The following is a 22,942-nucleotide window of genomic DNA, read 5'->3' as shown; positions in this document are numbered from 1 at the left end:
TGAGAAAGACTTTATTTTTACAGTATAAAAATATAGGAACAAAATACTATACAGAAAAATATAAAGTTGAGATCTTCACAGTTCCATTTAAGACAAACAGGATCACACTGTGTAAGGCCCAGAGTTCAGCAAATAAAATTATCCTGGCAGCTAAGTGGTGGCACACTCAATCCGAATGGGATAGCTGCTGCTCACCACCCGTCCAGAGGCAGAGGTGCACCCAGGGATAACCTTCCAGCACAGGGAACTTCTCTTGCAGCTTCCAACATCCTTGCAAGTTTGACTTTGTTACTCAAAAAATGGAACTGAACTCCCCCTCCATGATCTGACCTGCAGATGAACGCCCCAGCCCTCAGAGTATTTGCAGTAAGGTGCTAAGGGCACACCTGCCCACACACATCCCCCGGCTGTGATCCCACCCCACGGGGCTGCAGCACACTCACACAAACACAACTGGAAGCTCTCTGTGACCAATTGAGGAGCTGCAAATTGTCATTTAAGGAATACAAAAGGTCAGTAAAAACAAGCTGATGAAATCCCTGAGCTTCCACTGGTTCCTCAAAACAGAAAAAAGCCAACTCCCCTACCCCCAAACAACAGAAGCAGCCAGCATTCTTTTCCAGTGTACTGGCTGTTGCACTACATTCCTGCCTTTAAGAAAGAACACTGTGGACTGCAGCAGCCAACAGTACAAGAATCATCTCCCTCCTTTTACCTGTACTTCTCCAGTATTATTTTCATTTTCCACAAGCAAACTGTCAAAGTTTGCTGGCAGGTAAAGCAGGAATGAGAGAAGGGAAAAAGGCAGAGAATTAAGGACTTACAGTGCAAATGATATGCTCATGGAAGAAAGAAACCACAAAGGAAAAAGGTTCTCTGTAGATTTTTTCAAGCCTTTTCTCCCCATGGCCCCAAAACAGGATCCATCCTTGTTAGGGAATAATTGCCAACTGACCCTAGACCTTCAAGAGAACGTTGGGAGTGTGTTCCCCACGGCAGTGAACTTGCTTTCACACTGTGTATCAGCAATGCTACAAGATGCCTTTTCATCACCCAGTAATCACGGCAGGATTCCACAAGAAAGTGCAGTGGGAGTCTCAGGTCTTCAAGTTCCTCTTATTTTATTCATTTGTAGCAGAGATTTGAAAGTCCCTGTGCTGTATTCACAGTGGAAAAAAAGTGCAGCAGCACATGCTGGAGACATTCCAGGAATTATTGCTGTGCTGAAGCAGCTTGTGGAGTTTGACTAAAAAAATTGACAAAAGAAGAAATAAGGGCAGGCCTGAAGAGGAATACAGAAGAGGAAAGGAATTGCTCTGGGCACCAGTGCAACCCAGTTCCTCCCCACTGCCAGAAAGGTGCTGTAATGGATCCTGTCTCCTGTAAGCAGCAAGTGCAGGACTGAGCAGTTGTGTAGGGTTAGCAGCAGCATATTTGGACAGTCTGTGGCAAGCACAGGAACAGCTCACTGCCACTTGTAGATATTCACCATCTTCTCTGTCAGAGTAGCCAAGAGGTGGCTCTGGTTCACTTCCAAGGGGCAGATATCCAGCACAGGCAGGTCAGCTGGCAGCTTCTGCAGCAAGGAACCACTTCCAGCATCCCAGAGCTGTGGGAGGGACAGACAAGGTCAAGGACTAAAGAACTCTTCCCCTCTTACCCAGAACAGACCTTCCTCTCTCTAGAACAGATTTCCTCAACTTACTCATAGGACCCTTTCTCTACTTCCACACCCTGTTTGATTGGTCTTTAACAGGCTTGCAGCACAATGCCACCCTGACCACCCTCTCTGACCCCACTCATGAGCTTTCATGCTGCCTGCTGTCCATCCTTCTGCACTTGGGCTGCTTTTTCATACAAAGGGCAACCCTTCTGCTCTTCCTCATCATTCCTAAAAAGCCTGCACCTTCTCCCGCTGTGCTTACCACACTAATTATCCCACTGACTCTGTTACACCACTCAGAGGGCCCAGTTGTGCCACTGTGCCCAACCCCACTCCCCTGGGGGAAAACAGGGCTCCCTGCCTACACGCCCTTTGATGGATGGGCACCACAGGCCTTGGCTAAGCCTGGCAGTCCCATGCTATCAGCAAGTTCCATCTGCCACAGCAGTACAACAGACCAGCTAGGGCAGGGTAATGTGCATGACAAGACAATTCCCACCAAACCACACTGATGCTGTGACTGGTAAGGCTTCTCTCCTAAGACCTGAAATAAACTCCTACACCACACTGAAAGGAACAAGACATACCAGAGCAGAATTGGATGCCTCATCCCCAGCACACACAAAGACACTCCCGTCATCCTCTGGGCTCTGAAAAATGGCATTTTTGGTCAGCAACTTGCAAGCAGGCCCAGCACTGAAAGTCTGAACTGGGTTAGAAGAACAAACCACATCTTCTGAGCCCTCTGTCAGTGGACTGCAAGTCAGTTCCATCATCACACAACGCACACATGGGTTATTTTTACCTGTGCAGTAGAAATAGAAAGGTAACTTTTGAAAAATGTACTCACAAATAGGCTTTAGCTCTAGGAATACAAGCAGCACCAGCTTCCTTTAGCCCGTCCCCAGTTTTTCTCTATGTGCAGATGCTCATTGCTCTAGTAAGAGCAGGTGCTGTGTTTCTGCTGTGCCCACAGCACCAAAGCTGCTGCTGAGCTCAGCCCAGAGCAGTGAGCAGCAGTGGTCAGAGCCTGCAGAGACTCCCCTGGTACAATACATACCAGGCCTGTACGTGGCCAGGCAGTGCCGTGTGTTGATCTCTGTTTGCAGATCGATGCAGCCTCCAGGTTCTAGGGGCAGGTGATGGGGCCGGTAGCAGTTGGCAGCTTTCTGTTCCCAAAAGCAGGCCCCTTCCAAGGTGCCAGCCAATATCCCACCATAAGGCAGTGATGCTGAGGCCATCCGGGGCAGGTAGGACAGCGAAACCATGGGGCACCTGGAAGGGTCATTGCAAGGGTCAGTGCTGTCAGCTGCAGCTCTGCTGGTGTCCTGCTCGCTGCTGCAGAGCTCCAGTTCTCCCACTGCATGGCAAAGAAAGGGCCTAAGCAGGCTGTGAGATGGACCTTCAAGCAAGGAGTGCCAATGGATGTGAAAAGTATAAATTAAATCCAGCTTAACTACTGAGCCTCATGTTTTACAGAAGCAGCAGACAGCACACATCAGATTAGCACAAATCAGCGCTTCATTCCCAGACTATAAGAAACAGAAGCATGAGAACTTCACATCTCTGTGATTTGTCCTTCCAAAATTAAATACTAAACTTAGCTCTGAAACAAATCCAGCTCTTCTGTTATACTGCACCAGTGGGTCTACTTCTGACCCTTGTGTGCCTTAAAAAGAGCATAAATGCTTGGCACCTGCATAAGTTATATATAAACATTGTACAATGTTATGAGAGACTTCTCACATTTGTACTAAATGAGAATTTTTGAACAAGAGATTCACATAATTCAATTTAAACTACTGTAATTGTTGCATGATTTATGGAAGAAGCTGTGTTTAAGGTGATGTATATTAGTTGAGAGGAATGATAAATCCTTCTGCCATACCTCGACTTCTGAGGCACCAGTTCTTGGACATGAGAGTTTGTGTCTCTTAGATCATATATCATGATAGAGCCATTGACCAATCCAGCATAGATATAGTTTGTATCATCAAGACACCAGCAGCAGCTCCACACAGGACGGCCAGCATTGTATGTCTGCACCACAGTGTTTGTTGCCAAGCTGCAGAAGAAAAGCAAAGTGTTGGCCAGTTGCACAAGTATCTACTGAGGAGAAAACAGCACAATTAAAGAAAGCTAATCTAGCTTTTTTAAGTCTTCAGACAAAAGCATCTCTCTTTAGACCGAATTCTCAATTAACTCCTCCTTTACTCCAGACATGAATCTAAAAACCCAAACAGAAAAATCCCTTGGATATTGTCAAGTAATTTATAATTCTTCCAGGCCAATGCTTCTTTTTCCAGTTTGATCTTTGGAGACTGGGGGAGGAAATCTCACAGCAGGGTCTCAGCTGCCCTTACTGGCAAAAGAAAGCTAAGTTACTTTTCTGGAAACAATTAGAAACAACTCTGGTGTAGTCCCGTAATACCACATATTCCTGAGATCACAGGACTCATCTCCTCAGATTACATCTCTCATTAATTATTTCCCCTCTTTTTACACAAGAGGAACAGTATTCATGCCTCAAAAGAATCCAGTTTAAGCAAGAGTGAGACAGTGAATGGCTAAGGACATTTGAAAGTACATTTATAGTATTAATTATTCCTTCTACAAATCAAGTTTCTAAAGAAGAGGAGAGTCCACAGAGGGGCACAACCCAGAATAGCAGATGAAGTTGGTATCAGATCAGGACGTATTTGCAAAGGGCAGCATTGTCAACACGCATTTTACACTGAGAACAGCAAGAGACGGAAGACTGCAAATATCAAAGTAACTCCAGATATCTTTTGTGAGCTTCTCCCTGGGGAAGGTGATTATGCTCAGGACTCCAGAGAAACAAGTAATTGCTCTCAGGTACATGTAAGGGGAACAACTACAAAGATCTAGCTGGGGAAACGGGGTGTTGCATATTAGAGCAGTGACTGGGTCAAAACAACAGGATGGGAAAAAACCCTCAAAACCAAAAAACCTCACTGTTTTAAACAACTGCAAGCCACAGTAGGAGACATAAAGACATCTGGGACAATTCTTTTGGGGAGAATGAGTATGAAATGAGTAACTAGAGAAGACATATCGCCAAAGAAGGACTATTCTTTCAGAGGGAAACTGAAAAAAGTATGCATCTAACTCCATTCTGGGATCAAGCACAAAAGCAAGAGGATCACAAGCTCTGATGCAGCCAACCAGGCAGTGAAGAGGCAGCTATGGAAGTGTCTGGTTCCTTCTTGCAGTATCTGCTCGCTCTTCAGATTAAACCATGAAAAAAATTATTAACCTAATCTGTTAGAAATCTGACACCTTGATTTGAGCATCAGAGACAGTTTTGTTTACTTTTAACTAATTTAGCAAATGTTTCAACATGGTTACAAGAAAGAAACATTCTGTACATTTTTGTTGCAGGATTAAGTTCTCTTCATTGTTTCACTTTTGGGAAAGAATTGAGACTAATTAGTTGAACAACAGACACTTAATCCTGCCTAACTCAATACTGACAGACAGACTGCACAGCGATGTTAATATAACTCAATAAGCATCAATCTGCCAATAAAGTTTTGAAGCACTGTAAGATTAGGACTGAAGAGCAGCAGAGCAGCAAGAAAACACACTCATAAACTGTAAATTCTAACAGGACTGACACATTTTTCTCTCAGTCTCTGCATTAGTCTCCACCCCACTGCTTTAAGTCTCTGCTAGCTCTAGAGAGCCTCTAGCACATGCTCAACAATGCTGTTTATGCATTTCATGTCCCAGATAAATTCCATGATCTGCAAGAAGTTTAAAATTGGAGAAGTCAACATCAATGCAGGAAAGGAGGAGCCCGGCCTAACCACCCCTTATTTCTGCTTTATGCTGTACAAATTCCCACACGTCACATTTCCCTGAAATAACAGAAAACCAAATGGACAGTAAATGTCATGTCTATATATTATGTTATTTATTCTCAACACAGTTGGCCAATCTGTGCTGAATTACTTGTATTCCACACAAAAATAATCAGAAAGACATAGGTTCACAACTCCTCCAACTTAAAGATGTAAAGTCAATCAATAAGTCCTTCCCTCTGTTAGTTCCTACAGGAAGAATATGCAGACCTGATCTCATCTTTGCAACATCTTTCAGAAAGCAAAATAGCAAGTGCTGCAACACAGAACAAAATCCAACCCAACCTCTTGCACCCAGCCAAAGTCTGCAGGGACAGGAGCAGGGCTCACCTGGTGAGTTTGAGAGTGTTGTCCAGGGCAGCAGAGAGCAGCAGACCATCTGCTCGAGTGCCAAAAGCCAGGCCCCGAATCTGTTTGCTGTGGATGGGGATGTACTGACTGCTCTTCAGGTTGGCCAAGCTCATCATCTTAACACCACAACCTGCCACAGAAGAAGGGTAAAGCAGATTATTGCAAAGCAAATATGCATAGAACTGGCTATTTTATGTCAGAACTACAAATTCTGTATTGAAGCCTGTGGTGGGATGAATATGTGAATTATTTGCTGTTCTGGATAAGAACTGCCACAAATCATTCTTTAATTCAAATGGCAACAAAGCTAAATCCTTAAGGATTCCAGCCAGCAAGAGCAAATTCAGTACCAGTGTTACAACTCTTGTTACAAGGCCTGCTGCTCTTTAGCCAGCTTCTTCAAAGACACTCTTGCCCAGATAAAACCACAAAGAGCAGGATTACATGGCTATTTAAGAGAACGAGCATCACCACAAAGAATGGTTACAGGTGAACTTTAGCTGTGTGCTACAAGAGTCACCACAAAGCCTCCATTCAGAGATTCAGTCCCTGGCTACAAATGCCAGAAAATGAGACCAGTTAAATAGGGAAAACCACTTTGTTATGCCTAGATAAGGCACATTAACCTCAAACCATTAACCAAATAAAGTTTCATCAGTCAGAAAGCATTTTGCAACTAAGTGCTCTCAAGCTTCTAATGCTACATGCATTGCACTGAAAAAGCCACTGGCACTGGTCCAGATGTCAGGTCACTGGCCCCTGGATATAACAATGAAACAAAACCAGGGCTGCCTGTGACTTCTTGGTTTCTTATTTCCTCATCAGGGAAAACAGTGCTTCAGGCATTCATATTAAAAGGAGTTTGCTTTTGATTTGGTTTCTTTGGTTTGTTTGATTTTTTTTTTAAAGAGTACTGACAAATCAGCTGCATGTGCATCAATCCACCTACAATTTAGGAAGCAGTTTCTCACTCACTGGAAGCTTCTCTGCAGGTCCCACTGCCCGGCCCCTTGCTCTTTCAGAAGGTTCACCTTTGCAAGGATTACCACACACACCTTTTACTTTCCTGTGGATGTGGCATTCCAGCAGGGGAGCCGGAGACCCTCTGCTAGGACTCTGCCATAGAAGTGCCAGGGAAAACAAGCTCCCTTGCCAGGCAGAAGGTACCAATGCAGGGGCCAGATGAACTCTGGGGACTCTTACAAGTATTTTCAGTTTACTAGGCACATGCAAAAGCCAAGCAGAAAAGCAGGGAGCAGTGACAAATTAAAAATTACATTAACTTGTGCTTCTGAACCCCCAAATGTTGACATGCTGAATTACCAGGAATAAAAGTAGACTGTGGAGAAGGCTGTGATACCACAAGACAACTCAGTGAGTCACAGTAGGCCATCACTCTGCAGTTCCCAGCCTGAGACACCAGAAAAGCCTTTTCCAGGTGGTACTTGTGCTGGCTCTGGCTGCAGGGGAGGCTGCCTGGGACGCAGCTGCGGGAGCTGCCAGGGTGCTGCGAAGAAGCGCTCGCGTTGTACTGGGCGACCAGAACCTTCAGCTCCTGCAAAGAAAAAACCCAGAGAGCTTTAATGCATCAACAGCAGTGTGACCTTCTGTGCTCTCTGCTGAAGTGCTATGTTTTTAAGTCCATGGCCTGTGACAGTGAGCAACAGAAGCATTCAAATGCTGTGTAAATACTGGCAAAATGTACTCAAGTCTGTTATTGTATGTATTACACCCTGTGAAAGAGAGGACTCTTGGGCAACACATAAAAGCCAGTAACAATTATTACCAGATCAATGCTGTTTAGAAGAGAATGAACTGCCAAGTATTATGTGCCCCTAAACCACAAGAGAAAGTCAATTAAAACCATTTTCCAGAATTTCCAGAATACTCCATGAAAAAATAAAAGCTCAAGATTCAACATAAAGGGTGTTGCAGGAAACAAGTCAGTCTATTTAATGATGATGACCCTGTTCTTGTAAACCCTGTGCAGCAAATTCCAGGAACGACACAACTCTCAAGAGCTCCAGCCCTGTCTTCTACCACCTCCTCCCCTCTTTTCCTCCACCCCAGTTGATGAATGCTCAAGGATACTCAGCAAAGGCATGGCCAAGAACACTTCTGTGAGGAACAAGGTATTTCTTGAATTCCTTTTTCTGCTGAGATCATCAGAGGTGAGGTGGGAATGAAGGCAGTGGCATCAGCACATTATGAGTCAACTAAAAGTGTCCCTTCCCAAAAACCATTTTGACCATTTTGTACTCCAAGGTCAAAACCACACAATACAGAATCTCAAGGATATTTAAGAGGGAAGGTGTACTGAAGGAAAATTGCTACTTGCTTTCTGTTGTCTGAGCAACGCAGGTTCTGCTTCAAACACTTGTAATCTTTAAACAATTAAGGGTCACAAGAGTGATATTATGAATATATCCATAATTGCAAGTCAGCCTCAATACTGAACCAGCCACCAACACTTAACCTCCAGCAAAGCAAGGCAGCAGTTTGCAAAAAGGCAAGATCAAAGTTCAGGCTTGACATGAATAGTTATCAAGACCTGTAACTTTTGGAATGTGCTCAAGAGGAGAGCAGTTCTGACACTTTACAGAGGTCTGATCTCTTTGGAATCAAGCACATTGAAAATGTCCCAAGGGAATATAAAAATAAAATAAAAAAAAAAAGGAAGCTGGAAACTCCAGATTATCCCATTAGTGCAACAAAAGACAAAACAACCTGGGCAAGGAAGAAGGGGTGTGAGGGTTGTCAGGATGCTTATGATGAAAGCTGTAGCTTCAGGCTTAGAGTAAGCAGTCAGTGAAAATACAAGTAACTTAGAAGAAAGTAACTTTTAATCAAAAATTTAATAAACTCATTATTTCTAAAAGGTGAAGGGAGAGACCACAACCACTGGGGATCAGAAGAGATTAAAATTATCTGTTGCTCTGGGGACCCTACAAAATTCTCCTTGTCACCTGCACTCAACATTAAGCTTTCACACAAGTTATTAAAAAGGAAACCAGGCAATTAAAATCACAAGGACTATTAGTACAATGTTTACATTTAAACACAATGGACAAACCCAGCAGAACCAGGAAGTCTTACTGGAGGCACATTAGCAAGGTGATTAAAAACGCTGCACTGCAGAAAAATTCCACTAATTGTGCTCAAAAGAACGTTCTGTTCATTATGTACAAGCCTATACTTTCTTTTAAGATGCTTTGCAGAGTTTTCCTGATGCCTTGTGTCAACTTAAAGGCCTTGAGAGCAAACTCCTCTCTCTGCACATGCTATGACTGCCTCTAGATTTCAGCTCGCCTTTGCAGTGATGAATGAACACAGTCACACCGAGGGAAAAATGGGCTATATAGCAAAAGTCTTCCTGAGAAGCATGCAGGAGAAGGTGAAGCAAAAGAGCATAATGAATAGGAAAGGAAAACCAGCAGCTACAATAAATCCAGAACAGTTTTGACTTATTAGGTTATGGCCCTAATAGCTGATATGAAGCTTTCAAGACAAAGGCAGGTATCAATGACTGTCACTCTCTGGCTGTGTCCCACAGAGCTCTTAGAGAAGCCACACCTGCCACCCTGCACTGCACAGCCCCAGCCCTGCCTTTAGCATAGAAACACAGGACAGCACAACCTCGAGCTGTGGTGCAGCCCTGAGGACATTCCACCTTCCATCTCCCTTGGGGGTTCGGGTTCAAATTCAGTCTAAAGCACATGGAGCATTTCTAACTGGCTTTACTATAAACAACAGCAATGAAACACCAGCTTTCACTTCCCCAGACATCAACTGGAGGTGAACACAGAGATCACAAAGATGAACAATTTTTATTCAATAAAACAATTAGTCTAATTTTTTTTCTAGAGGTATTGGATGCACAAGTTTTTATTTATATTTTGCCATTCAATTTTTTTGGATGCTCTGAAAATGCTATTTTAAAAAAGCTTTTCCATTACATCAAGCAATGTAAATTGATCTCCGCAAGGGTCACAATTACATATGCTTTCCTCTCCATAGCAGCATGCAGTCCCCTGTAATTTCCCTGCCAGTTCTCCTTTTCCTGCTCCATACCCAAACAGAGCTACTGCTTCCTATGTGCAAAAATCAGATCTCCCACCCCAGCTGATCAGTGATATTAATACCAGAAGGCAGAGATGGTTTGCTTATCATTTGCTACTTTTACTGAAAATGCTGGCAGATTTAGGAGGAGTACTGCAGTAGCTCACATCTCATTCCCAAGTTCTTTCTGCTCCCAAAGGAAAAACATTAGGTAAAAGCGAAGTGTCAGCAGCATTGGTTCCAAAACACAAGCCTGAAACCTCCATGTGGTGGGCAGGACACAGCTCAGCACAGCCCCTGTTCCTGAGGGCTTTCTTCCAGAGCTCTCCTCATCTTTAAGTTCCTTTCCTCATGTATTTTCATATAGCTAAAGACTTAAAAACCATCAGCCTCTTAGTCTCAATAACATTACATACTTCAATAACAAAGTACAATGAACAAGACTGTTAATGGGTAAGAGCACAGAAAAACACACACAAACCTGAAAAAAGGTCAGAACTAGTGCAATGACTGCTGCTGGGCACAGCTCAAGAGCATTAGCAACAAAAAACCCTGAACAAAACAACCCTACACTGCAATCACCCAACCAGGGCCAGGCTGAAACCTCCCAACCTAAATACTTCTATGCAAGTAGTTGCTTTACTATATGACTTCTCATAAAACAAGGAGCTCATTAGGCATCTGCTCAAAATTCAATTAACCAAGTTAAAGACTTATTGCAGACTTCCTGCTGATTTTTTTTTTGCTCCCCAGTATATTGTTTTACTTTCAGTTTATTCATAGTATAAACAAGCACCTTAAAATTGCTTCCAGCATTTGCATTAACCACTACAGGACAATGATGAATGCAGTTTAAATATTGAAACAGAGCTTAAAGAACACAGGGTACTTAAATCTTTATAACATGTGACTTCAATTCAGTTAGACTGGATACTCCATCATTTAACACCAAATGAATTGCAGGAAAACATTATGGACCTGCAATTTTATTTTATTTGCATTTTTCTTAAGCCAAAGTTTGAAGTGGACCAATTTTCTTATTAGTGATGATGAGCATATGGCTCTATGCAGGAATTTAGGGAATTTATAAAGCCTTATCTTATGTCACACAGGAAGACTTCAGCAAAGAGGATGTTGTTTAATGTACAGATATGAATAGCTGAGGGTATAAAAAATCCAGGAATAAAGAAAAGCCTAAAATTAAGCAGGCTGCTTCACAGTGAGAGGATATAATCTGCCACAATCAACAAAAGGTAGCAAACTGGCAATGAAACAGGCTCTTGGAAAACCTAGCACTGGAATATACCAGCTAATTCACCTTTGGAAGCACTGGCAGAGTCCACAATTTATAGGAATCCTGCAAAAGCAGCTGGGATGGGTTACAAAATATCTCAGTATTGCATAAGCCAGAAGGAAGCAGTCATTTAACAAGGCATCGTTTTTACTCAGTAATTTGTGTTCTAAGAGGTGCCTCCCAGCAGCTGCTCAGTCTGTGTACAGCCTCCCCTACTGACAGGCCAGGTCCCAGGGTACCAGAAGGTGTTAAACTGAAATGTTGACTAACCTTCAAATAAACCAAATCCCCTAGGGTTTGTTTTCTTTTGATTTTGCAAGTATGCAAAAAACCATGCCTCTTCACAAACTGCTTCTCAAAGGCTCTTGACTAATTAGTGAAAATAGCTAATACTACAGGTTTACTATAGAGATTTCCAAAGCTTATTTTGATGCAACTACAAGAGAGATGAGGAGAGTAAGTCTGGTTTCTTTATTACCATTCCTTTCCAGGCACCACAAAACCTGAGGGGGAACCTGCAACATCAGCAGCCAAACAACTCCACTGCTGGCTGCAAGTTCAATTAAGTCTTAAAAGCACAAGAAAAAGTCAGTGTTTCTGTAGCACATATCTAGCCCAGGATGTCTTTACCAACTTGGAATGATTCACCAATTGAGTTTACTAATCTTGCTGATTACTAAAACTGAAACCTTGTCTTCTCTCCTCTAAGGGAACATGGAAAAGGCAGGCTGAAGAGAAAGAAATGCTCTGTGTGTTTGTAGCATGAGACTCACCTGAACTTGCTTGCGGAGTTTGCTGCATTCATCTGTCAGAACCTGGAGCTGGAGACGGCTCTGTGCAGATTCCAGCTCTGCCTGTCTCCGCAACATTTGCTCCTTTTCTAAAGAGCTGGAGGAAGGAGAGGAAAGCAATCCTTAGGACTAGGTATTATCTAGGATGCTTTTCTGGGCTGTCAACTCTTGCCAGCTGACTTCATCCCACCATTAAGTCCTGTTCAGGCACATCCACAAGTAACAGAAAAGTTGGTATTGCACTAGCCCAATACATTCACCTTGAGATATTCAGTTATGCAATTGTTCTGAATGACTCACTTCAAGTATTGTTCCAGCAGCCTTTCTCCTCACCCTCTCCAAAAGGACTAATTTAGTAGAAGAGAGTGAAAGAAAAGTCTATTTTCTTTCCCCTACAGAAACACTTAAGCAAATTCTATACCATCATGTCCATGTAATACACTATCAGTAACACAGCACATCACAGCATAACTATATAACAGCAAGATCTCCAAGATTGTCTCTACTACCAGTAGCTAATCTTGTATTTTAGGAAAATATATCTGTACCAGAAAAAAATCACACAGATAAATTCTCTGTGAATGCCCATAAAGAAGACCCACTTACTACCTCACCTTGAGCCCAAAAGTGCATACACACCATTTAGCAGCAGTACTTTTGATAAATTACTTGAATTTATTTCTCTTTCATACACAGGCTTACATGAAGGAATAGTTAAAGTGGGGAAAGAAACACCAACACTCCTTAAAATTAGCTGTACACTTGGTCTGTGTTGCTCACTGCATCCTGTACATCAAAAGCTGCAATATTCCAGTTATTTCTGTCATTCATGTGCAGGGAGCTCTAGCTTGCCTACGTATTTTGCAAATGTACAGACCTAGCCTTGCATGTCCCAAAGCACAAAATTCTGTCATTTCCTTATAGCTTTTTCATGTGATTTTTTTTTTCTGCAGAAGGAACAGGTGACATGCTTATTTAACCATCACAAACACATTCTTTATATCAGTACCCAAAGCCTGAAGGCTGGTGCTTTTTTTTTTGAATGTGAGAAACAAATCCCATGATCTTATACCTAATTTCAGACTACATGCAAACAATGCTAATGCATGCACACACACATCTGTGCTCCACTCGTGGCTGTGTGCCACAAGGCAACCTCTGCCAGCAGCTCCATGGACCCACAGGCAGCCATGCTCCCTGCCTCACACAAAAACAGGAGCAGAGGTGGGGCAAGGCATGTGGGGAATGGCTGCAGTGAGGTTCTGAGACACAAACAGAAGTCAGACAACTACCCCTGCAAGAGAAATAACAAGATTTACACACCCAAATGTCTTCCGTGCTTTTGAAAAAGGTATTATATATAATTTATTTTTCTGTGTTAATCCAGTAAAAGAACCTTCCAAAGGTACACCTCAAACACCGTCAGGCTGTGGCAATCTGGAGACAGGTGAGATTCTTCCCCTCCTGACTGTTACTCCTCAATCATTTCTGATCTATAATTACCAGGATAGTGAGGTTTCTGTTGAAAGACTACCTTGAAAGAACAGTGGTACAGTTGTAGACAGTGAATCCCAATTAAATTCTACTCAACACAAGACTCAGAAGAACTCAGATATCTGCAGCTTTTAAACTTCAGAATTGTATCTGGGACAGCATCTTACTGAAAAGAAATGAGTCCCCATTTTCATACCTGCTTTTCCCTTTTTCAATACAAAGTCTTTGTTTAAGTTGGAAAGGGAAGTGGGAGTCATAGTCATGCTTGCTGACCTTTTGCAAGTAAAGCTACATCAAGAGTTTGACAAAGCAAGATGGAAAGTGATTCATATGAGGTATTACTCTGTTTAATGCATACAGAAGAGATGGCAGAAAAGGTCAGCTATTTACCCTCCTTGCATTCCTAACTATGCCTTGCTTTTCCATCTAATGATGAATTAGCAACATACAGCTTTTTGGCATCAACTTTGCATGTTCTCCCATGATAACATTTCAGGATATAGCACAAGATCACTTTTGCTATTTCAAGGCCACAAAATGCAAACTCAAGAATTCTGTTCCAAAGGAAAATTAAGACGAGCAACACAGCAAGGCCTTGGTTTTTTAAGGTGGCTACCCTCCTGATAAACCCCAAGGGAATGCACAAATTGCTTTAGGCAATACAGGAAATGGAGGCATGAAGCAGAAGCCAGAGTGCAGCTTTCAGTGCCAGGTGTCTTTACTCCGTACCTCCTCATGCGCTCCTGCTCGCTGGTGTCCAGCGCCTTCAACGTGCGCGCATACAGGATCACGATGTCGGAACGCTTGGCCTTCTTATTGCACTGAAATCAAACACAAGCTCAGTTCATCCACAGGAATTTAACTAGCCAAACTATGCATCCCCATGAGTCCCTAGGTATTGTTTTATTTGGCTCTGAAGGGAGGGGCTGTCTACTGGAAAACAATGCCGCAAACATTTACAACCATGTTTGCAAGATGCTCCCTCATACAGACACCAGAGCTCTAACCAGGGCTCCAACAAAAACTGCATATCCTACTGCACCTTTAATAATCCATCTCCTTGCTTCCCACTAAATGTATTCTGCTAATGCACCAGCAAGGCAGCACAGTCAGGTAAGTTCCAGGGACAAAAAAACCCAAATCAGAAAACAAGAAGATCTAGAACAAAACACCAGCCCAACTGCAGGTCTTAAAACACCAAGATTTGCTGCTTAGACAACAGACAAGGATTTAGGAACCCCTGAGTAGACTCCCAACTCTTATTTCTGTACTATATTCCTTTAATCAAGTTCTACAGGCCCAAATCCATAAAAGTGTTCCAGTGTTGTATGAAACACTGACATCTCACTGACACATAGGGAGTCAGATATTCCAATAATTTTGTGCATCTAGCTGCAACTACTTAGCACTTTACACTCACCTTAAAAAGAAGGCAAGTTAGAACTTGCAGATGCCATAATTTCTTTCAAGTGCATTGTTCTGCAAATATTCTTTGTTGATGCAAAAAGAGGCAGTGAATACTCAGATCAAGTAACCTTTGCTAAACATTAAATTACTGTGTGTGCTTCAAATGCAGACTTCTCTATTATTTAGCAGCACAAAGATATCACAGGCAATAGTCTCAGAGCAGACAACCTCTCTCCCTTTGTAAAAACTGTCTTGCTGAGCAGTAAATGGCCAAGAGTTTTCCTGGCAGCCAGCAGCTGCCACTGGCAGGATCAGGAATGCTGCAATTTCACAGTAACTCGCACTCAAGCCACTTAGTATACAGACCATGCACAGCAACTCTGGGCTATTCAACCAGAGAAAGCCCAGTTGCAAAGGACGGCAACTGAAAATGAAGGGAAGATGATTTAGCTTCAAGGTTCTCTCCAGAGGAAGTTCTCCCAGGAACTTTTTAGTATTTGTATCATTGGAAGAGAAAGAGGGAGCAAGAAATCCTTGAGATGTTAGTGTTCAACAAGAAAGTAGTCATGAAATTCCAAAGAGTAAATATGCCAGGCAGGTCTCCCAGAATTCTGTCTGGGCCTGAAGTGGGGGAAGGAAAGCTTACATAGAATTGATAGGGGTAAGAAAAATCAACTTTGGGCCTTTGCTATGGCAACAGGGATTCTTTAGGTTTAGTCACAGCACACATCAAGAGGAAGCTTCTTGTTGAGAGGAGGGAATCCTGCAAAGTCAAGCAAGAATACAGAAGCTCTCAAAACAACAAAGCCAAAGAAACCCTGGGCTTCCAGCCACTGACTTGGAAAGCAGCAGAACTGAATCCTATTTACAAGGTACTCATTGACCTATTTTTTGTCAACATTCCCGCATGGAAAAAAGGAATAAGAATGGAAACACATCACAGAGACGTGTAGGCCTCATCGAAGGAGAGCAGTATTAACCATGGAAAGAAAACTGGAAAGAAAACCTTCAAAAGCTGATTTACCACTTGCCAAAGGGACATTAAAAGATGTAAACTGGTTCTCAGTTTCCTCTTTGCCAGCTTCCTAAACAACCTGGTCCTCTTAAAGGCTGCAAAAGCAGACACAGTTCAAAACAGAAGATTAATCAACTGAAAACTGAATTAGATGATCTTTAGGGATCTTTCCAACCCTAACTATTCTGTGGTTCCAAAACAGACAGACTTCTTGTCCAATAACATAGTCTTTATGCTTAGTTAATTGCTTCTAGGAATCCATGTGCTATTTCCATTCCAGGTGGTTCTCTCCAGGACCAGAGTATGGTATTCTGAAACCATTTCCAAGTTTAGCACTTGAACTCTCAAACTTTTGCATCTGCTACTCACAAATGCTCCACTTCAGGGAGAAGATGCAAGTCATAACCCATCATTTAAAGTACTGCTAGTTGTTACAGGCTTAATAACATCAAAATAATGGGGGAGGGTTTTGTTACTTCTGACAGCAGCTTCACCCAGCAACCAGTTGTAATGCATTGATCACATCTGAGGCAAAAATTAGGCACACATAGTAAGTGCTTTAAGTGCTTTCCAGTGCACATGAACACCCGTTTTACCTGAGGGCACTTCCCTGCCTGTCCCTTGAGCCACCTCTCGATGCAGGTGTAGCCGAAGAGGTGCCCACAGCGCAGTGCAGACAGGCGGTGGTCCCCAGCATTGGTCCACTGCTCAAAGCAGATGGCACAGGTATCTCCCTCCTCCTCATCCAGACGGGCAGCAGGAACTGATGGCTCCAGACTCTTTACTGGAGTTGTCTAGGATTAAAAATTTAAAAAACAACATAACTGTTTTAGAAAATGCAGTATTTATCATATATAATCTGTCTCCAAAAGCATTTAGTTCACCTTACTTGCTTTTGCTGGACTTCAGCTTCATCTTCATGACTTTCATGTTCTGCAGAAGTTTGAGACAAAGCTTGAGGTGGCTCTGCTTGGACCTGACTGGAAACTAAAGAAAGCATTGCTTAAATAACCTGATTCATAATGGGGGAAAAAGGAGTTTTCCTGCTTTGATCTGAAATCGTTAGGGCATAGGTTAAGTAGTGACACAGCACAAGTTACTCACAAAGCTTCAGATCAGTACCCTGGACACAGTCTGTGTGTAGGGCTTTCTACATGAACAGTAGTGCTGAACAATTTTATGTTTTCTTTTATGAAAAGCAATAGAATTTCAGTAAAAGAGGAGAGGTCTTTTAAGGACAGCAATTGCTACGAGAATTTTCTGCCCTGCACAAAACAAACAGACCTGGTCTATAGTTAGCTGATGTGAGGTTATATTCCTGCATCATTATGCCCTGAGAAAGACAGACACCAATATCAGAAGCTGCTTTGCCAAGGGATCTAAGCATGCATATTTCATGTGCCAAGAAAGCATTTCCCGTATGCTGGCTGTCCATTCACTCTGACTTCAGCAGGATTCCAGCTGGTAATTGCCTGAACTACCAATTCTGCTGGTATTCTCCCTATGTTTTTGTGGTGGGCCTCTGTCAGACCATCTGTTGAGGCATGGGCACACTGAATTGCTATGTGGAGATCACCACCACTAGCACAGTAAAAAAGGAGCAGAAATCACTGCCTCTCCTCTAGCTCCTGACAAAACAGGAGTTATTAATCACATTTAGTAATCCATGCAGATATTCTCCATCCAATGGAAGTGTCATCTAACCCTGGCTAATGTCAATAAAGTTTTCATCCTCTGAGGTTCTGGGCTGCAAGAGGAGCCTCTGGCTTATATAAGCAACAAGGGAATTCCAGAAAACCCAACAGAGAGCATATGTTCACACAGTAATACACAGCACTTAACAGCTTGAGCTCCTGTCATGTGTAAAACTAGCCCAGAGCAAGCAGAATGGGTCTGTTTAAAAGACACCTTATAGACATACTCTTAAAAAAGGCAATTAGGTGGGCTGGCCAATCAAAACCAAAACTGAGGGCAGAGAGTGAATCATAAGGACATTGAAGTAAAAAGATATCCTTGTTCTTGTATTCTCTGGGCTTCAATAACCTTGACTAGCAAGTTAACTATTTGCCACTCTTACATAAACTGTGCATGTCATCACAAACAATGTCACTGAAGTGTGTGTCAGACTGTGAAAATGAGTTTAGATAAAGAATTGTGAGACAGAAATGAGGAAAGAAAAGGAAAACAAAAAGCACCTCCATCTCCTCAGCTAGGTCTCACAAGTTACAGAAATGAAAACTAAACTCAAGCAGATTGAAATCTCAAATAATTAAAAAATACTTCATTTTTTAATCATTCATACTTCCAGAGAATCAGATCCTTCTCTGAAAGCACTTGCTGATGTCCAAGCTGTGACCTGATGTCTTCAATAGCACTCCTTAATAATATATGACAGTGGAAGCATGGCAAGCAATAATTTCTAAATTTAAGTTACAAATAACCCTGGAAATGTTCAGAGTGAGTAGCAGTCTGCAAACAGCAAAAAGATTGTATTTAACATAATGGTAGCAATCACCCATTGCTGCTGCTACTCTTTGGAGCTGCTTGCCAGGAAGCCTTGTGGGAGCAGCCTGCTCCTGTCAGCTGTGGGCACAAAGATCTCTGAGCACCGTCTGTTGAGAAGTGCAAAAGCATTTCCCTGATGAGTTTTCAAACAGCAAGAAAAGTGTCTGGAATCAGTCTCTACACAGCTCCAATACAGCACAAACCTCCTGAGCTCACTGTTGGAGGCATCTCCTGGGCTGATGATAACAGCGGCACTGCTGCCTCCACTGCTCCCTCCTCCTCCTCCTCCTCCTCCTCAGAAGTGGTGCTGTCAGAGTCAGTCACTTCTATTATCTCGTCTGGGCGCTGTTCCTGGGTGTCCCCTGCCACAGGGGGGATCTCCAGGCGTGGAACTGGTCCTGCAGATGGCTCTTGGGTCCTACTGAGTTGAAAGTAATGGTCCAATGCTGCCCTGAGTCCAGAAAAGAAACAAAAGCTGAGTCATTCCAGGTAAGTTAAGATTCATCATGTTTCTCCATGAATGTTTGCAGGAAAATTCCTAGGCTTTGACTGCAGCAGGAAGGTGTCACAGTTATCAAGTCAGGCCTTCTCTGGTAGGAGGCAATCACACAGGATTGCCCACTTTGTGAATAATCAGCAGGATCTGCAACAAATCATTTTGCTCAGTTCAAAGAAAATCTTCTCATTACAACAACGATATTCTCCCTTCTTTTGGGGGAGAAGGGGATGGTGGGGTTGGAGAACAGAAAAACAAAGTAGTATCACTCACTAATAAGCCTAAGGAAACGCCTAATCAGTCTCTACAGTCAGCCCTGGTTCCTGGAGGAACTGGTACTGTGAAATGCACACCACTTGGATCAGAGCCTCATTCCATTGACTATTTTGTGCTTAGTCTATTTTCCCTCTTCTTTTCTACTGGAACTTCATCCCTAGATAGAAACATCCTCCCCTCTCCCCTCCCGTCAGTTCAGCTATCATCTCAATTATCCTTCAGATTCAAAGGAGTTTCTTGGGTTGCATTCCAGCCTTCACAACTACAATGACCTTCATAGGCAATCTGAGGGCAAACAATGCAGTTGTGTTTAATCAACTGGGAGGAGAGGAGCTCTTGGTCTCGCTGAATTTAAAAGCAATGCTTCAGTTAATTGTAATTTCACCCTTGGCATGTAAAAAAGCTAGAATGATGAGACAAAAACAAATAAACTAGAAATTGGAATTTCCTTCTGACTGGAGAGCATCCCCACTCATCCCCTCTTAATCCCATCACAAAATTGTATTAAATAGAGGATTTTTTTATTTTTTCTGAAAGTAAAAAGAAAAACAAAACAAATCGCCAAAACCAACAAAAAAAAACCCTACAGAAAAAATGCCAGTTTGTATGTGACAGTTTCTGCAGCAACTGTCACCAGCAAATGTAATCAGACCCCAACTCAAAGGTGAAATGCAAATCAGAGCACAAGCTCCACTGAGCTAAATGCTGGCTGGAAAAGGCAAAAATCAGCACTGCTGCAGGAATCATGCACAGGAGTCTGGCTGTGTGGAGAGACAGCAGCAGCAGAAGCTCTGCAAGCAAAATTCAAAATGTAGAAGAGCTCAAAAGTCAGCATCACCCCGCCAACATATGAAACGGGGAGTCACTCAACAAGGGCAAAGAACCTGCCAGAAGAGACCAGAAGTCACTGTGCAATTACTGAACTTAAAAGGTAAGTGAGGCTGGGCTGGGCTCTGTAAGCCAGGAAGTTTTGAACCGATGCTGGACTCGATCAGAGGGCAGTTCAGACCCAATTTAATTTCTGCTTTACCTGGCACTGATTGTCCTCTGGGAACCGCCAATTCTCTGCTGCCTGCGAGCTCTCCTCAATTGCGGACGCTGTGTGAGCTGTGGCACAGGCAGTGGCTGGTACAGCTCAAAGGCCCCTTGTAGCCTCTGCAGCCCACTGGGGGCCGTGGCTGGACTCATCTGCGGGTCAGGCTCTTCAGCTGCTTCCCTTGTACCAGCATTGGGTGTGACAACAGCATCGTCAGCAGGCAGGGCTGCAGCGCTGCCTCCTCCTTCCCCCAGCACAGGCACGTGGGATGAGAGCGCTGTGTGACCAGAGGGCTCCTGGGCGAGCGTCCGGACGGTCTCCACTGAGTAACCAGCCACTGGTTGGAGATCAACTTCCATCTCTTCTTGGGCCATTTCTGCAAGGAGTTGAAGAAAACTAGTATGTACTTATAAATGGACCCTACTTGTAGCCTGATGGTAGCAAGAAGCAGGTACAGCACTCAGCGACTCAAAAGGCTTTTAGAATTCAGAGTCAAGAGAAAATCTGTCCCATGCAGCAGAGCTAAACCACAAGCCAAGATGCATTTGTGAGCTGGGAGCACCCTCCCAGAGCCCTGGGTTCAAAGTCTTTGGCTTGACAGCAGCTAGCACCAAAGGTACATTACAAAATCAACTTAAATAAGCAGCTGCATGAGTATGTAAAGTTAATGTTTTCTTGCTGCCATCATTTACTTGCCAAGTAAATTCATGTGAATCTTGAAGAACAGTTGGAGACTCGCCCGGGTGAGTAGCACTGCACAAGCACCTCTAGATACAGCCAGAAACAAGCTCTACAACACAGTCCTTTGCTGCACTGCTTTTTAAGTGGATTGACGTTCAAGTTTCATCAAATAACATTGCCTTATGCTAACAGATCGCTGTGAGCCTCACCCAGAGTGCACTGAACAGTCCTTCAGGTATTTACCAACACCAGGCTAACCTAGAAAGGCCATGAGAGCAGAACATGTGACTGATACATTATTGGTACCAAGTTATCTGCAGCATCAGCATTTGTGGATCCATATTCAGCCCAAGACTGGATAAACATGAAATTTGCAGTGAAACTGCAAATATATTAAGGATGGTTGCCCTTCTACATCTTTGGCACATGGATTTCAGGTTGCCTCCAGAACAGGAGTACTACCTTAGGGTTTGAAGAAAAACAGAGATAATAGTTTGTGCATTATTAATTCTCATGCTGCTGTCAGCCACCAAATTAAGAGCACTTTGGTCACACTGCTCTTACAACACAAAAAAGTTCAAGACTATTTCATTAACTGAATGAACAGATGCACTAAAAACTTACAAGTCCTTTATTGGAAGAGGTGTGTGGATTAAATTCTGCAAGCTGGAAATCATTCACATTCTCCACAAAGTACTTAAGCAATCATAAACTTGAAAAACCTTGGGAATTGCAGACCTTTAGCACTATTTAGAAGCCCAAAGCACAAACACCAGTTTTACCAAGCTGGTAAAACTTACCCAGCTAGGGCTGTATAAAGAGAACAGATGCTGGTTGTGTACAAAACATAGCTAGAAAATGTATACAAGGATTAATAAAAGAGGTTATACTCAGGCTCAAATATTTTTATAGACCTTTTAAGAAATTCTAATTTATGAATCATTTCATCTATCGTTCTTACCCTGATTACCAATTCAGCCTAAGCTAGGCCAGAAATAGACATTACCACCTCCCACCAGAACACCTGCATGGCCAAGACAGGGTAATAATATTCAACAATCAAGTACTGTATCTCTAGCACCATGTTCATGACAGAATTGCCACCTATAACCATAACAAACCCTTTATTTTCACCACACATAGAATCACGATGTTCAGGGTTTGCAAGAGATTGGTTAAAGACACAGTTTCTGCCATGGGCAGGGACACTTCCCATTAGGCCTTATCCAGCCTGGCCCGGAGCACTCTCAGGGCTGCGATATCCACAACCTCCCCGGGCAACATGTTCCACTGCCTACATTAACTGTGAGATTTATAAAAACATTAATAGTGGGATTTTCACTGTCAAATATTGGAACCCGGTCCAAAGGAGCAGTGCTTCCTCCAGCCAGCCAGCCGCCTAGCAGGCAGCCCCGCATGGAGGGTGTCCACAGAGGGCCTTCCTGGGCCCAGATGAGAAATCCCGAGCGCTCGCAGAGGGCCGAGCTTGGCTGGCGGCCTCAGGGCTGAAGGCTGAAGCAGCAGCTTCCCCTTGCGGAGGGCACCCGGGCCCGCTCCGCACCGCCCGCAGGGCTTCTGCCGTACCTGCTTTAACATGAAATTTACAAATAAAAAACCCAACCCGAGCACGACCCAAAGGAAGCACAGGCTCCACAAGCAGGGATTCTCTGCCGTCTTTTTCACAGAGCTCGCATATTTTAAGGATGAACCCGTCACAAAAAGGACACCGGAGCGGGCTATCCCCCCTCCGGCAGTCGCAGGCAGCCCGAGCGCCCGGGGGAAAGGAGCTGTGCTGGGGAACTCGGCCTGGGCCCTGGGGGATGGAGCTGTGCCGGGATCCCGGCCGGGACCTCGGCCCGGAACCCGCCCCGGCCCCGCCGCCCCTCGCTCACCTCCGCCGGGCCCAGCCGCCCGCTCGAGCGCCGCGCCACCCTCCCCCGCCGCCCTATTGGCTGACTGAGTCCCCCGCGCCCTCTGCCATTGGGGGAGC

At 43.6% G+C, this 22,942-nt stretch overlaps 1 protein-coding gene across 1 annotated transcript; it reads right to left on the bottom strand.

Annotated features, from left to right (window-relative positions):
* Nucleotides 1-22,884, bottom strand: RFWD3 (ring finger and WD repeat domain 3). Its single transcript, XM_063410892.1, has 13 exons — nucleotides 22,845-22,884; nucleotides 20,266-20,647; nucleotides 18,667-18,914; nucleotides 16,848-16,945; nucleotides 16,555-16,752; nucleotides 14,266-14,357; nucleotides 12,025-12,139; nucleotides 7,222-7,453; nucleotides 5,878-6,028; nucleotides 3,552-3,728; nucleotides 2,724-2,938; nucleotides 2,251-2,468; nucleotides 1-1,609 (listed from the first exon to the last, which is right to left on the bottom strand). The coding sequence occupies exons 2-13, from the start codon at nucleotides 20,643-20,645 to the stop codon at nucleotides 1,466-1,468; spliced, it is 2,268 nt and encodes a 755-aa protein (XP_063266962.1). The 5' UTR covers nucleotides 20,646-20,647; nucleotides 22,845-22,884; the 3' UTR covers nucleotides 1-1,465.
* Between the last annotated feature and the right edge of the window lie 58 nt (nucleotides 22,885-22,942).

This window comes from Prinia subflava, chromosome 13 (genome assembly GCF_021018805.1).
Source record: "Prinia subflava isolate CZ2003 ecotype Zambia chromosome 13, Cam_Psub_1.2, whole genome shotgun sequence".
NCBI classification, from domain to species: domain Eukaryota; kingdom Metazoa; phylum Chordata; class Aves; order Passeriformes; family Cisticolidae; genus Prinia; species Prinia subflava.
The sequence above is the reverse complement of the archived record's forward strand: the minus strand, read 5'-3'. Positions and strand labels throughout refer to the sequence as shown.